Source organism: Abramis brama (assembly GCF_963993115.1).
Source record: "Abramis brama genome assembly, chromosome: 7".
Taxonomy (NCBI): Eukaryota; Metazoa; Chordata; class Actinopteri; order Cypriniformes; family Leuciscidae; genus Abramis; species Abramis brama.
In genome coordinates, this window is record NC_139969.1 from 60,201 (window position 1) to 72,700 (window position 12,500).

Sequence of the window (12,500 nt, forward strand, 5' to 3'; positions counted from 1 at the left end):
GTTACAACAGAACCTTCTCTTCTAACACACAGGTTAAATCAAATCAAATCAAATCAAGTATATTTGTATAGCGCTTTTCACAATACAGATTGTATCAAAGCAGCTTCACAGTATTAAAATAAAATAATACAACAAAGTTTGTTTCTAGTGGAATTTATTGATTGATAGAATAAAATTAAATATCCCCAAAATATCCCCAACTGAGCAAGCCAAAGGCAACAGTGGCAAGGAACCGAAAAACTCCATCAAGTGACCTAATGGTGTCCTAAAACTCCATCAGGTGACCTAATGGAGAAAAAAAAAAAACCTTGGGAGAACCCAGGCTCAGTCGGGGGCCAGTTCTCCTCTGGCATTTATGAACTAGAGGCCGGATTGTAGTTTGAAACTGTGAGATTAACAATATTATATGAATGCCTGGCTGAAAAGATGCGTCTTTAATCTAGTTTTAAACTGGGAGAGTGAGTCCGAGCAACGAACAGTATCAGGAAGACTATTCCAGAGTTTTGGAGCCAAATGTGAAAATGCTCTCCCTCCTTTGGTTGATCTGGATATCCTAGGTATGACCAAAAGCCTTGAATTTATTGATCTTAAAGAGCGCGATGGATTATAGGGTGATAGAAGATCCGCTAAATAGACTGGAGCTAAGCCGTTTAGGGCTTTATAAGTCAGTAGCAATACCTGACTTTATAAGTCAGGTTACAACAGAACCTTCTCTTCTAACACACACAGGTTACAACAGAACCTTCAACCACACACAGGTTACAACAGAACCTTCACTCCAACCACACACAGGTTACAACAGAACCTTCACTTCAACCACACACAGGTTACAACAGAACCTTCAACCACACACAGGTTACAACAGAACCTTCACTCCAACCACACACAGGTTACAACAGAACCTTCACTACAACAGAACCTTCACTCCAACCACACACAGGTTACAACAGAACCTTCACTTCAACCACACACAGGTTACAACAGAACCTTCAACCACACACAGGTTACAACAGAACCTTCTCTTCTAACACACACTGGTTACAACAGAACCTTCACTTCAACCACACACAGGTTACAACAGAACCTTCTCTTCAACCATACACAGGTTACAACAGAACCTTCACTTCTAACACACACAGGTTACAACAGAACCTTCTCTTCAACCACACACAGGTTACAACAGAACCTTCAACCACACACAAGTTACAACGGAACCTTCACTTCAACCACACACAGGTTACAACAGAACCTTCACTTCTAACACACACAGATTACAACAGAACCTTCACTCCAAACACACACAGGTTACAACAGAACCTTCACTTCTAACACACACTGGTTACAACAGAACCTTCACTTCTAACACACACAGGTTACAACAGAACCTTCACTCCAAACACACACAGGTTACAACAGAACCTTCACTTCTAACACACACAGGTTACAACAGAACCTTCACTCCAACCACACACAGGTTACAACAGAACCTTCAACCACACACAGGTTACAACAGAACCTTCTCTTCTAACACACAGGTTAAATCAAATCAAATCAAATCAAGTATATTTGTATAGCGCTTTTCACAATACAGATTGTATCAAAGCAGCTTCACAGTATTAAAATAAAATAATACAACAAAGTTTGTTTCTAGTGGAATTTATTGATTGATAGAATAAAATTAAATATCCCCAAAATATCCCCAACTGAGCAAGCCAAAGGCAACAGTGGCAAGGAACCGAAAAACTCCATCAAGTGACCTAATGGTGTCCTAAAACTCCATCAGGTGACCTAATGGAGAAAAAAAAAAAACCTTGGGAGAACCCAGGCTCAGTCGGGGGCCAGTTCTCCTCTGGCATTTATGAACTAGAGGCCGGATTGTAGTTTGAAACTGTGAGATTAACAATATTATATGAATGCCTGGCTGAAAAGATGCGTCTTTAATCTAGTTTTAAACTGGGAGAGTGAGTCCGAGCAACGAACAGTATCAGGAAGACTATTCCAGAGTTTTGGAGCCAAATGTGAAAATGCTCTCCCTCCTTTGGTTGATCTGGATATCCTAGGTATGACCAAAAGCCTTGAATTTATTGATCTTAAAGAGCGCGATGGATTATAGGGTGATAGAAGATCCGCTAAATAGACTGGAGCTAAGCCGTTTAGGGCTTTATAAGTCAGTAGCAATACCTGACTTTATAAGTCAGGTTACAACAGAACCTTCTCTTCTAACACACACAGGTTACAACAGAACCTTCAACCACACACAGGTTACAACAGAACCTTCACTCCAACCACACACAGGTTACAACAGAACCTTCACTTCAACCACACACAGGTTACAACAGAACCTTCAACCACACACAGGTTACAACAGAACCTTCACTCCAACCACACACAGGTTACAACAGAACCTTCACTTCAACCACACACAGGTTACAACAGAACCTTCAACCACACACAGGTTACAACAGAACCTTCAACCACACACAGGTTACAACAGAACCTTCTCTTCTAACACACACAGGTTACAACAGAACCTTCTCTTCAACCACACACAGGTTACAACAGAACCTTCACTTCTAACACACACTGGTTACAACAGAACCTTCACTTCAACCACACACAGGTTACAACAGAACCTTCACTCCAACCACACACAGGTTACAACAGAACCTTCTCTTCAACCACACACAGGTTACAACAGAACCTTCAACCACACACAGGTTACAACAGAACCTTCTCTTCAACCACACACAGGTTACAACAGAACCTTCACTTCATACACACACAGGTTACAACAGAACCTTCACTCCAACCACACACAGGTTACAACAGAACCTTCACTCCAAACACACACAGGTTACAACAGAACCTTCACTTCAACCACACACAGGTTACAACAGAACCTTCACTCCAACCACACACAGGTTACAACAGAACCTTCTCTTCAACCACACACAGGTTACAACAGAACCTTCAACCACACACAGGTTACAACAGAACCTTCACTCCAACCACACACAGGTTACAACAGAACCTTCAACCACACACAGGTTACAACAGAACCTTCACTTCTAACACACACTGGTTACAACAGAACCTTCTCTTCAACCACACACAGGTTACAACAGAACCTTCACTTCATACACACACAGGTTACAACAGAACCTTCACTTCTAACACACACTGGTTACAACAGAACCTTCACTACTAACAGAACCTTCACTTCTAACACACACTGGTTACAACAGAACCTTCACTTCTAACACACACAGGTTACAACAGAACCTTCACTTCAACCACACACAGGTTACAACAGAACCTTCACTCCAACCACACACAGGTTATAACAGAACCTTCACTCCAACCACACACAGGTTACAACAGAACCTTCACTCCAACCACACACAGGTTACAACAGAACCTTCACTCCAACCACACACAGGTTACAACATAACCTTCACTTCAACCACACACAGGTTACAACAGAACCTTCACTTCATACACACACAGGTTACAACAGAACCTTCACTTCAACCACACACAGGTTACAACAGAACCTTCACTCCAACCACACACAGGTTACAACAGAACCTTCAACCACACACAGGTTACAACAGAACCTTCACTTCATACACACACAGGTTACAACAGAACCTTCACTTCAACCACGTTACAACAGAACCTTCACTTCATACACACACCGGTTACAACAGAACATTCACGTCGGTCTTTTGTGATCCACAGAAGGAACACAGACATATAGGTTTAGAACGTCATGATGGTCAGAAAATTACAGAATATTCCTGAACTCCTCCTTTAACTTTTGTGCATTCCTAAACGAAAACGGCACAATTTCAACAACACATTCATACACAGACAAATCAACATCATGAGTGATGGATATCATCAGTGTCATGGACACACACACACACACACACACAAACACACACACACACACACACACACACACACACACACACACACACACTGATATTATGGATCTGTGCTTGTGTTCTGACCTGTCTGCTGGACTCTGGACACCTCTGAGCGACTGATAAAGACTCTTCTCGGCTCTCAGAGCTTCATTCAGTGCCTGCTGCTCCGACACAAGCTGCTGCAGGACACACTGACACACACACACACAACATGAGTACACACACACATATAATACTCGCACTCAAGTACAGGATGGTAATTCATGATCTTACCTGCTGATCAGAGCTCAATGTGTCATTATGCCTCGCAGCCAGAAGAGAGCGCAACTCTGACAGCTCCCGCTACACACACACACACAAAAGGACAGAGAAACTAGGTCAGTTTTTTGTCAACCATTTTGACTCCAAACCCCTCCATTGTCCACAACAATATTTGAAGGCTCTGTGACTTTTCCAGTTGTTCATGATTTACTGGAAAAGGATTTTTACTAATATTTTATAATTTCATATAATTAGACAAATGTATATTAATTAAATATATAAGAACATCCATGGTGTTTAAATGATTTTCTAGGTCTAGAACTGCCTTGATGTTTGGTTGTTTTAGCTTATTTTAAACCACTACCATACCACCATAGTGTTTATTTCAGCTAGTGAACTCAATTTGAGAATAATTCATACAATATTTCAGAATTACTTTTGACTCTGGGTGGTTCAGGTGAGTCTGCAGCCCCAAAGCAGAGTTAATATTAGGCAGTTATTTCAAAACCTTTACTGAATTAACCCTTTACCCCACACCCCCCATTTTGGCAAGCGGGGTATAAATGACATACCCAAAATAAAAAAGGTTGCTGCTCATAAGTCATTCTGAATAGACACATAATCAACATATATTTAGAAAACCAACACGACAGTTTACAGTTCAAGAATTAGCCTACTCAGGCTGCTATTAATATAGAGATACATAAGCTCAAACATAAAAAAACTAAAATAAAAATATTAAGAATATAATTTTAAAATGTATAAAAATGTTATGTGAATGTAGTACAACAACTTATAACCACTTAAACGGAAGCCACAAGTGTGGTCATGCTTCATTTCAGATCTGAGGATGATATCTCTAAAACTATGAATTTTATTAAACATTTTCTAAGATCATGTTGTGAGTTTTTAGAGAAGGCTGATAAGATGCTAATCAAATATTTTATTGACCTTTAAACACCCATTTGCAGTCTGTTATCTAATGCCTGGCGACGAGAACTGCTCAATTCATGTTCTATTGTTCTCACTCAATGAATCTTCATTATTCTTTTATCGTTATTCTTTTGTTTGTATTCAGCCATTAGGCCTTTATTCTGGCATTATGTGGCTTGGCCATCTAAACCATTTTCATCCCACATACATTAATCCACCTATTATCTGAATCCACCCATTATCTATTATATTTCCAGAAAACAAACAAAAAAAGCATATTCTTGGGACCTTATGTGAATTCTTGTAACAAAATAGATCGTGAAATAGATATAGCTCCTGGCACATCATTACCATGGTAATAAGTATTCAAATAACCTTTATAATTTATTCAATGAACACATTGGCGTTTCCAAAGTTTAGGACATGGATTGTGAAAAGTGATAAATAAAAATGACATGATTTGATGTGTGTTTTACCTCAGTCTCTCTTTGTTTTCTGAGGGTCAGCTGTAGCTCATCTCGGACCGCTTGAATCTCTAGATCGCCTGAGCTGCTCGTACACACAGCTGCTCAACGTAAACACACACACAAACACACACACTCAGAATGAAGAGAATCATTTTAATTGATCAAATGTTGACTGTACAGCGGTGACACTCACCCAGTTCTGCTGCTGTGGAGCTCTGACCCTGCAGTAACTCCTGCACACACAACACATCGTTACCACAGTACAATAACGGTACATTTACACACAACACATCATTACCGCGGTACATTTACACACAGCACATCATTACCATGGTAGATTTACACACAGCACATATTTACCGTGGTACATTAACGGTACATTAACAGTACATTCACACACAGCACATAATTATTGAAATAAATAATTGTATTAATGGATAAACTGCAGTAATGGTGTGTTGTGTGTAAATGTACCGCAGTAATGATGTGCTGTGTGTAAATGTACCGCGGTACATTTACACACAACACACCATTACTGCAGTTTATCCATTAATACAATTATTAGAAAATAATCACTGTAGTAAGGAATAAAAACACTATAACAGCAGAAGTGTGTGAATCTGATGAAGCTCGATAAATGAATTGTAAAGAAAATTAAGTCTGTTTTAGGGCATTAAGTTTCAAAATCACTTAAACAAATTTAGCCCAAAATGCTCATGACTTGAACAAATAATGACTTAAATAATCATTACAGTGATGAACACAGTAAAGAGCAGCTTGTGTAAATGTGTTTTCTCTGACCTGTATGAAGGAGTCTTTCTCCTTGAGGACGTTCTGGAGTCTCTTCAGTTCTCGGACCGCAGGAACATCTCTCTCTCTCTCCCGGTTCACATCGTGCAGCTCCTGTTCCCGTGACGACAGCTGCCGACGCAACTCCTGCAACTGAGCAGATCGCTCAGATATCACCCGTCCCAACCTCTCCCCGTAATCCTGAGGGAACACGGGAAACATGAAGAGACCAGCACACAGGACAGAACATGAGGAAATCCTGAGGGAACACGGGAGACATGAGGAGACCAGCACACAGGACAGAACATGAGGAAATCCTGAGGGAACACGGGAGACATGAGGAGACCAGCACACAGGACAGAACATGAGGAAATCCTGAGGGAACACGGGAAACATGAAGAAACCAACACACAGGACAAACATGAGGAAATCCTGAGGGAACACGGGAGACATGAGGAGACCAGCACACAGGACAGAACATGAGGAAATCCTGAGGGAACACGGGAGACATGAGGAGACCAGCACACAGGACAGAACATGAGGAAATCCTGAGGGAACACGGGAGACATGAGGAGACCAGCACACAGGACAGAACATGAGGAAATCCTGAGGGAACACGGGAGACATGAGGAGACCAGCACACAGGACAGAACATGAGGAAATCCTGAGGGAACACGGGAGACATGAGGAGACCAGCACACAGGACAGAACATGAGGAAATCCTGAGGGAACACGGGAGACATGAGGAGACCAGCACACAGGACAGAACATGAGGAAATCCTGAGGGAACACGGGAGACATGAGGAGACCAGCACACAGGACAGAACATGAGGAAATCCTGAGGGAACACGGGAGACATGAGGAGACCAGCACACAGGACAGAACATGAGGAAATCCTGAGGGAACACGGAAGACATGAGGAGACCAGCACACAGGACAGAACATGAGGAAATCCTGAGGGAACACGGAAGACATGAGGAGACCAGCACACAGGACAGAACATGAGGAAATCCTGAGGGAACACGGGAGACATGAGGAGACCAGCACACAGGACAGAACATGAGGAAATCCTGAGGGAACACGGAAGACATGAGGAGACCAGCACACAGGACAGAACATGAGGAAATCCTGAGGGAACACGGGAGACATGAGGAGACCAGCACACAGGACAGAACGTGAGGAAATCCTGAGGGAACACGGGAGACATGAGGAGACCAGCACACAGGACAGAATGTGAGGAAATCCTGAGGGAACATGGGAAACATGAAGGGATCAGCACACAGGACAGAACATGAGGAAATCCTGAGGGAACACGGGAGACATGAAGAAACCAACACATAGGACAAACATGAGGAAATCCTGAGGGAACACGGGAGACATGAGGAGACCAGCACATAGGACAGAACATGAGGAAATCCTGAGGGAACACGGGAAACATGAAGAAACCAGCACACAGTATCATCGGCACCTTCATCTCCTGGTCTCTGGCGCTGATGGTGTCGAGCAGCTCCGTCAGGTGTGTGTGGTGTTCCTGCAGCTGGAGACTGCGCTCTGACATCACTTCCTGAAACAGACGCTCTCTCGTGGAGAGATGAGCCTGGAGTTCATGCAGGACATCAGTGGCCGACAGCTTTCCCAACAACACTGACCGAAGCTCCTGTAACACACAGACTGACACTCAGCTGCCGCAGGGTAAGCCTGTTGAATGATGTGCTGTGTGTAAATGTACCGCGGTAATGATGTGCTGTGTGTAAATGTACCGTGGTAATGATGTGCTGTGTGTAAATGTACCATGGTAATGATGTGCTGTGTAAATGTACCGTGGTAATGATGCGCTGTGTGTAAATGTACCGTGGTAATGATGCGCTGTGTGTAAATGTACCGTGGTAATGATGCGCTGTGTGTAAATGTGCATGTGCCGTGGTAATGATGCGCTGTGTGTAAATGTGCATGTGCCGTGGTAATGATGTGCTGTGTGTAAATGTACCGCGGTAATGGTGTGCTGTGTGTAAATGTGCCGCGGTAATGGTGTGCTGTGTGTAAATGTGCTGCGGTAATGGTGTGCTGTGTGTAAATGTACCGCGGTAATGATGCGCTGTGTGTAAATGTACCGTGGTAATGATGCGCTGTGTGTAAATGTGCTGCGGTAATGGTGTGCTGTGTGTAAATGTACCGCGGTAATGATGCGCTGTGTGTAAATGTACCGTGGTAATGATGTGCTGTGTGTAAATGTACCGCGGTAATGGTGTGCTGTGTGTAAATGTACCGTGGTAATGATGTGCTGTGTGTAAATGTACCGCGGTAATGATGCGCTGTGTGTAAATGTACCGTGGTAATGATGCGCTGTGTGTAAATGTACCGCGGTAATGGTGTGCTGTGTGTAAATGTGCCGCGGTAATGGTGTGCTGTGTGTAAATGTGCCGCGGTAATGATGTGCTGTGTGTAAATGTACCGTGGTAATGATGCGCTGTGTGTAAATGTACCGTGGTAATGATGCGCTGTGTGTAAATGTGCATGTGCCGCAGTAATGATGTGCTGTGTGTAAATGTACCGCGGTAATGGTGTGCTGTGTGTAAATGTGCCGCGGTAATGATGTGCTGTGTGTAAATGTGCCGCGGTAATGGTGTGCTGTGTGTAAATGTACCGTGGTAATGATGCGCTGTGTGTAAATGTGCATGTGCCGCGTGTAAATGTGCCGCGGTAATGATGTGCTGTGAAATGTGCCGCGGTAATGGTGTGCTGTGTGTAAATGTACCGTGGTAATGATGCGCTGTGTGTAAATGTACCGTGGTAATGATGCGCTGTGTGTAAATGTACCGTGGTAATGATGCGCTGTGTGTAAATGTGCATGTGCCGCGGTAATGATGTGCTGTGTGTAAATGTGCCGCGGTAATGATGTGCTGTGTGTAAATGTGCCGCGGTAATGATGTGTTGTGTGCAAATGTACCGTGGTAATGATGTGCTGTGTAAATGTACCGTGGTAATGATGTGCTGTGTAAATGTACCGTGGTAATGATGTGCTGTGTAAATGTACCGTGGTAATGATGTGTTGTGTAAATGTACCGTGGTAATGATGTGAGGTGTGTAAATGTGCCGCGGTAATGATGTGTTGTGTGTAAATGTGCCGCGGTAATGATGTGAGGTGTGTAAATGCACCGTGGTAATGATGTGCTGTGTAAATGTACCGTGGTAATGATGTGCTGTGTAAATGTACCGTGGTAATGATGTGCTGTGTAAATGTACCGTGGTAATGATGTGCTGTGTGTAAATGTACCGTGGTAATGATGTGAGGTGTGTAAATGTGCCGCGGTAATGATGTGTTGTGTGCAAATGTACCTTGGTAATGATGTGCTGTGTAAATGTACCGTGGTAATGATGTGCTGTGTAAATGTACCGTGGTAATGATGTGAGGTGTGTAAATGTACCGTGGTAATGATGTTCTGTGTGTAAATGTACCGTGGTAATGATGTTCTGTGTGTAAATGTACTGTGGTAATGATTTGCTGTGTGTAAATGTACCGTGGTAATGATGTGAGGTGTGTAAATGTACTGTGGTAATGATGTGAGGTGTGTAAATGTACCGTGGTAATGATGTGCTGTGTGTAAATGTACCGTGGTAATGATGTGCTGTGTGTAAATGTACCGCGGTAATGATGTGCTGTGTGTAAATGTACCGTGGTAATGATGTGCTGTGTGTAAATGCAAGGCAGTAATTATGTGTTTGTATCTGACTCAAGCCTAGCGAGTGCGTTTACCTCTGTCTCTTTGCTGTGTGTGTGTAGAGCCGTTTGCAGCCGCTGGATGATGCCGTCTCTCTCTCGAACAGCAAGTGTGTGTTTCTCATCGCTCTGCTGTTTCATCCACTCTAGCTTTCGGCACATTTCCAGTGTTCTCTCTAATTCCAGCTCCTTACTGCGCACCAGAGCATCCAGACCCTGCACACACACACACACACACACACACACATTAAGAGAGTTCATCACAGCTCAGCAGTGTACGTGTGACGGCTGATGATGACACACACCGTGACGGTGTCGTTGGTGTTGTTGAGGACGCAGCGCAGTCTCTCCAGGTCTCGGTCTTTGTCGCGCAGCATCAGCTGCAGTCGATGCACTTCAGCGTCCTTCTCCTCCAGACAGAGGAACTTCTCATCGATCGAGCGCTGAAACACACACACACACACACGTTACAGCAGAACTTCTCATCGATCGAGCGCTGAAACACACACACACATACACGTTACAGCAGAACTTCTCATCGATCGAGCGCTGAAACACACACACGACCGTTACAGCTACATCTGCAGAAAATCAGAATGGTGCATCTGATCACTTAAAGGGAAAGTTCACCCAAAAATGAAAATTAGCCCATGATTTACTCACTCTCAACCCATCCTAGGTGTATATGACATTCTTCTTTCAGACGAATACAGTCGGAGTTATATTAAAAAATGTTCTTGCAAGCTTTATAATGGCAGTGAATGGCTGTTTCTCTTTTGAAGTCCATAAAAGTGCATCTATCCATCATAAAAGTGCATCCATCCATCATAAAAGTGCATCCATCCATCATAAAAGTGCATCTATCCATGATAAAAGCGCATCCATCCATCATAAAACTGCATCCATCCATCATAAAAGTGCATCTGTCCATCATAAAAGTGCATCTATCCATGATTAAAGTGCATCTATCCATCATTAAAGTGCATCTATCCATCATAAAAGTGCATCCATCCATCATAAAAGTGCATCCACCCATCATAAAAGTGCATCTGTCCATCATAAAAGTGCATCTATCCATGATAAAAGTGCATCTATCCATGATTAAAGTGCATCTATCCATCATAAAAGTGCATCTATCCATCATAAAAGTGCATCTATCCATGATTAAAGTGCATCTATCCATCATAAAAGTGCATCCATCCATCATAAAAGTGCATCCATCCATCATAAAAGTGCATCTGTCCATCATAAAAGTGCATCTGTCCATCATAAAAGTGCATCCATCCATCATAAAAGTGCATCCATCATAAAAGTGCATCCATCATAAAAGTGCATCTGTCCATCATAAAAGTCCATCCATGGATGCACTTTTATGATGGATAGATGCACTTTTATGATGGATAGATGCACTTTTACGATGGATAGATGCACTTTAATCATGGATAGATGCACTTTTATGATGGATAGATGCACTTTTATGGACTTCAAAACAGAAACAGTCATTCACTGGCATTATAAAGCTTGGAAGAGCCAGGACATTTTTTTATATAACTCTGATTGTATTCGTCTGAAAGAAGAATGTCATATACACCTAGGATGGCTTGAGAGTGAGTAAATCATGGGCTAATTTTCATTTTTGAGTGAACTATCCATCACAGTGACGTCACAGCAGGCGCACTGATAGTGTGAAAGATACAGTATGATACAGTAACACAAGTGTTTCTTTATTTAAGTGTCTTCAGGCTCTCATTAATTCAAATCACAGCCAATCAGAACATATTTGATTTTAAATATACAACTCAGATTTTGGCCCAATAAGATCAGGCAGTGGGCGGAGCTACACATGAGATCTCAGGGTTCCAAACTGCGACCATTTTTTGAGAATGTTGCAGTTAAAATTTTATGTGGTCGCATTTGTGCGAGTGCATGGTCATGTAGCCTACTACTCAGTTAAATTCACGCATGAATTTTCCTGCATTGAACTTGTTTTAGCGCCCGCCAAAGTCTTATTTGATCGGTGAGTAATGTAGAAGAACTGCTGCGCTTGTGACAGGGCGCATGTTTAACTGAAAGAACGAACAGAGAGAGAGCGAGAGAGCCGGTGGCGCGCGCACTCTCTCTCTTCGGAACCAGGCGAAAGTGTAAACAAGACTTCACCGTCTCCAAACTAAGCGCTGTCTTGCTCTCTCTCCCTCGCACATATTAATCAAAATAAATCGACACGGTGGTAAAAGGACGGAAGACCAAAGTTTCATGTGGAGCATTCTGAGATTTTTTTTTTTCCTGAATTACCGCTGGGTGTGAATTGTGCTAAATAAGTTCCCTTATCTTCTCTGAAAAGCATTCCGCACATTCAGCGGACATAAAACAACACTTTAATTAAACGAAAAAAACTATCCA

General features: G+C 42.7%; 1 protein-coding gene across 12 annotated transcripts in view; it reads right to left on the reverse strand.

Moving 5' to 3' along the window:
- LOC311087618 (myomegalin) overlaps window positions 1–12,500 on the reverse strand; it is an 87,240-nt gene that overhangs the window by 34,975 nt on the left and 39,765 nt on the right. For all 12 annotated transcript variants that reach the window (XM_084120953.1, XM_084120954.1, XM_084120957.1 and 9 more), the window contains 8 exons: window positions 10,406–10,543; window positions 10,137–10,316; window positions 7,851–8,039; window positions 6,395–6,583; window positions 5,787–5,826; window positions 5,603–5,691; window positions 4,206–4,274; window positions 4,017–4,123 (listed from right to left, as the gene is read on the reverse strand). In XM_084120953.1, the coding sequence (XP_083977079.1) occupies window positions 4,017–4,123; window positions 4,206–4,274; window positions 5,603–5,691; window positions 5,787–5,826; window positions 6,395–6,583; window positions 7,851–8,039; window positions 10,137–10,316; window positions 10,406–10,543 (1,001 nt within the window). The remainder of the gene's footprint in view (window positions 1–4,016; window positions 4,124–4,205; window positions 4,275–5,602; window positions 5,692–5,786; window positions 5,827–6,394; window positions 6,584–7,850; window positions 8,040–10,136; window positions 10,317–10,405; window positions 10,544–12,500) is intronic.